The 1,736-nt window shown below is 72.8% G+C and overlaps 1 protein-coding gene across 1 annotated transcript in view; it reads left to right on the top strand.

The window, feature by feature from the left end:
• USP19 (ubiquitin specific peptidase 19) overlaps positions 1-1,736 on the top strand; it is a 39,886-nt gene that overhangs the window by 18,826 nt on the left and 19,324 nt on the right. The window contains 8 exon segments of the mRNA XM_025192951.1: positions 2-24; positions 96-175; positions 259-394; positions 498-653; positions 798-925; positions 1,082-1,202; positions 1,410-1,602; positions 1,676-1,733. Of these exon segments, the coding sequence (XP_025048736.1) occupies positions 2-24; positions 96-175; positions 259-394; positions 498-653; positions 798-925; positions 1,082-1,202; positions 1,410-1,602; positions 1,676-1,733 (895 nt within the window).

Here is a 1,736-nt window from a genome sequence, read left to right as displayed (position 1 = left end):
GCCCGCAGCTGCAGCCAGTGCCTGGTGAGTGCTGGGGGCTGGGGCCACGCGCGGCAGCCCCGGCGCTGAGGCCCTGACGGCGTGTCTCCCCCCAGCCCGAGCACTGGGCCCTGAACCACGACCTGCCCGGCTGCCGTGCCTGCCACTGCGACGTGGGAGGTGCCTGGGACAACCAGTGAGTGGCGCTGGGGGAGCAGGGCTGGGGCAGCTCGGGGGTCCCCTGCGCTGCCCAGGTCCCTAATGGCGCCCGTGCGGCAGGTGTGTGGCGGAGATGGGGCAGTGCCGCTGCCGTGCCCACATGCTGGCCCGCCAGTGCCACCAGGTGGAGCCCGGCTACTTCCGCATCCGCCTGGACCACTACACCTACGAGGCCGAAGATGCCCGGCTGCGACAGGTGAGGGGCCGCGAGCCCAGAAAGTCCTGCCCAGGGGCTGTGCCAGGGCAGGCCCCGTGCCACGCGCGTGCTGGGCTGCTGCAACTGAGCGCGATCCCCGCAGGGCTCGGCAGTGCCGCGCACAGCCCCTGACGGCCGCTCGCCCACGTGGACGGGCACGGGGTCCGCCCCCCTGCAGCAGGGCGGCGCAGTGGAGTTCCACGTTGCCGATGTGCCGGCCGCCATGGACTACGATGTCGTGTTGCGCTACGAGCCCCAGGTGAGCAGCGTCCTGCCCCTGGTGCAGCCCCGGTCGCCCCCGTCCCGCCATGAGCCCCAGGTCGCACCCCCGGGGCACCCTGCTCAGACGTCTGCACGCCCCCCACTCATCGGTGCCCAGGCACTGACTGCATCCTGCTCTCAGCTGCCGGAGCCGTGGGAGGAGGTGAAGCTGTCAGTGCTGCGGCCGGGCCCCATCCCCACCAGCAGCCCCTGCGGCAACACCATCCCCGCCGACGACCTGCTCACTGTGGCCCTGCCGCCCGACGCCAGGTGAGGGCCCCCGCCGCGAGGGCAGCTGCCTGTGGGTAACGAGCTGCTGTGTTATACGCTATGCTGTGCGGGCGCCGGTGCAGGGCAGTGGTGGCATCGCTGTGCCCGGTGTCCTGCCCCGCACCGGCCGCCCCGCCTTGCCCCCCCCGCCTGCAGGCACGTGGTGCTGTCCCAGCCCGTCTGCCTGGAGCCGGGCGTCAGCTACACCATCCGCCTGGAGCTCGGGCGCTACTCGTCCCGCCAGCCGGAGCCTGGCATCGCCATCCTCATCGACTCAGTGAGTGCCTGGAGCGCGGGGGGACATGCCAGGGCCGGTGGGCTTGCTGGGGGCAGGGGTGCCCATGTGATGGAGATGCGCTGGCAGTGGGGGAATCATACCAGGGGAGGCTTGGTGCCGAGCCCGGACAGGACTCAGTGCCCAGCCGGGCGGCTGGATGCCCGACAGGGGCAGGGCACAGTGCCTGTCTCATGCCCTGCTCCGCAGCTGGTGCTGGTGCCGCGCTACTCCTCCATGGAGATGTTCATTGCGGGGGACGCCGCTGCACTGGGGCGCAGAGAGACCTTCGAGCGGTACCGCTGCGCCCAGCACGCCTGGGCCGTGGGCCAGGCGCTGGCCGCCGAGGCGTGTGCTGGCCTGCTCACCAGCATGTCGGCCGTCCTGCACGGCGGGGCGCTGCGTAAGTCCCCTGCCCCCCATCCCCTGCTGGCTGCCCGCCCGGCACCCACGCTGACGCCGCTCTGTGCCCGCAGCCTGCCGCTGCGACCCCCAGGGCTCGCTGAGCTCCGAGTGCGACCCCCCGGGCGGGCAGTG

This window comes from Alligator sinensis, unplaced genomic scaffold (assembly GCF_000455745.1).
Source record: "Alligator sinensis unplaced genomic scaffold, ASM45574v1 scaffold469_2, whole genome shotgun sequence".
Classification (NCBI taxonomy): Eukaryota; Metazoa; Chordata; order Crocodylia; family Alligatoridae; genus Alligator; species Alligator sinensis.
This window is presented reverse-complemented; position numbering and strand designations above follow the sequence as displayed.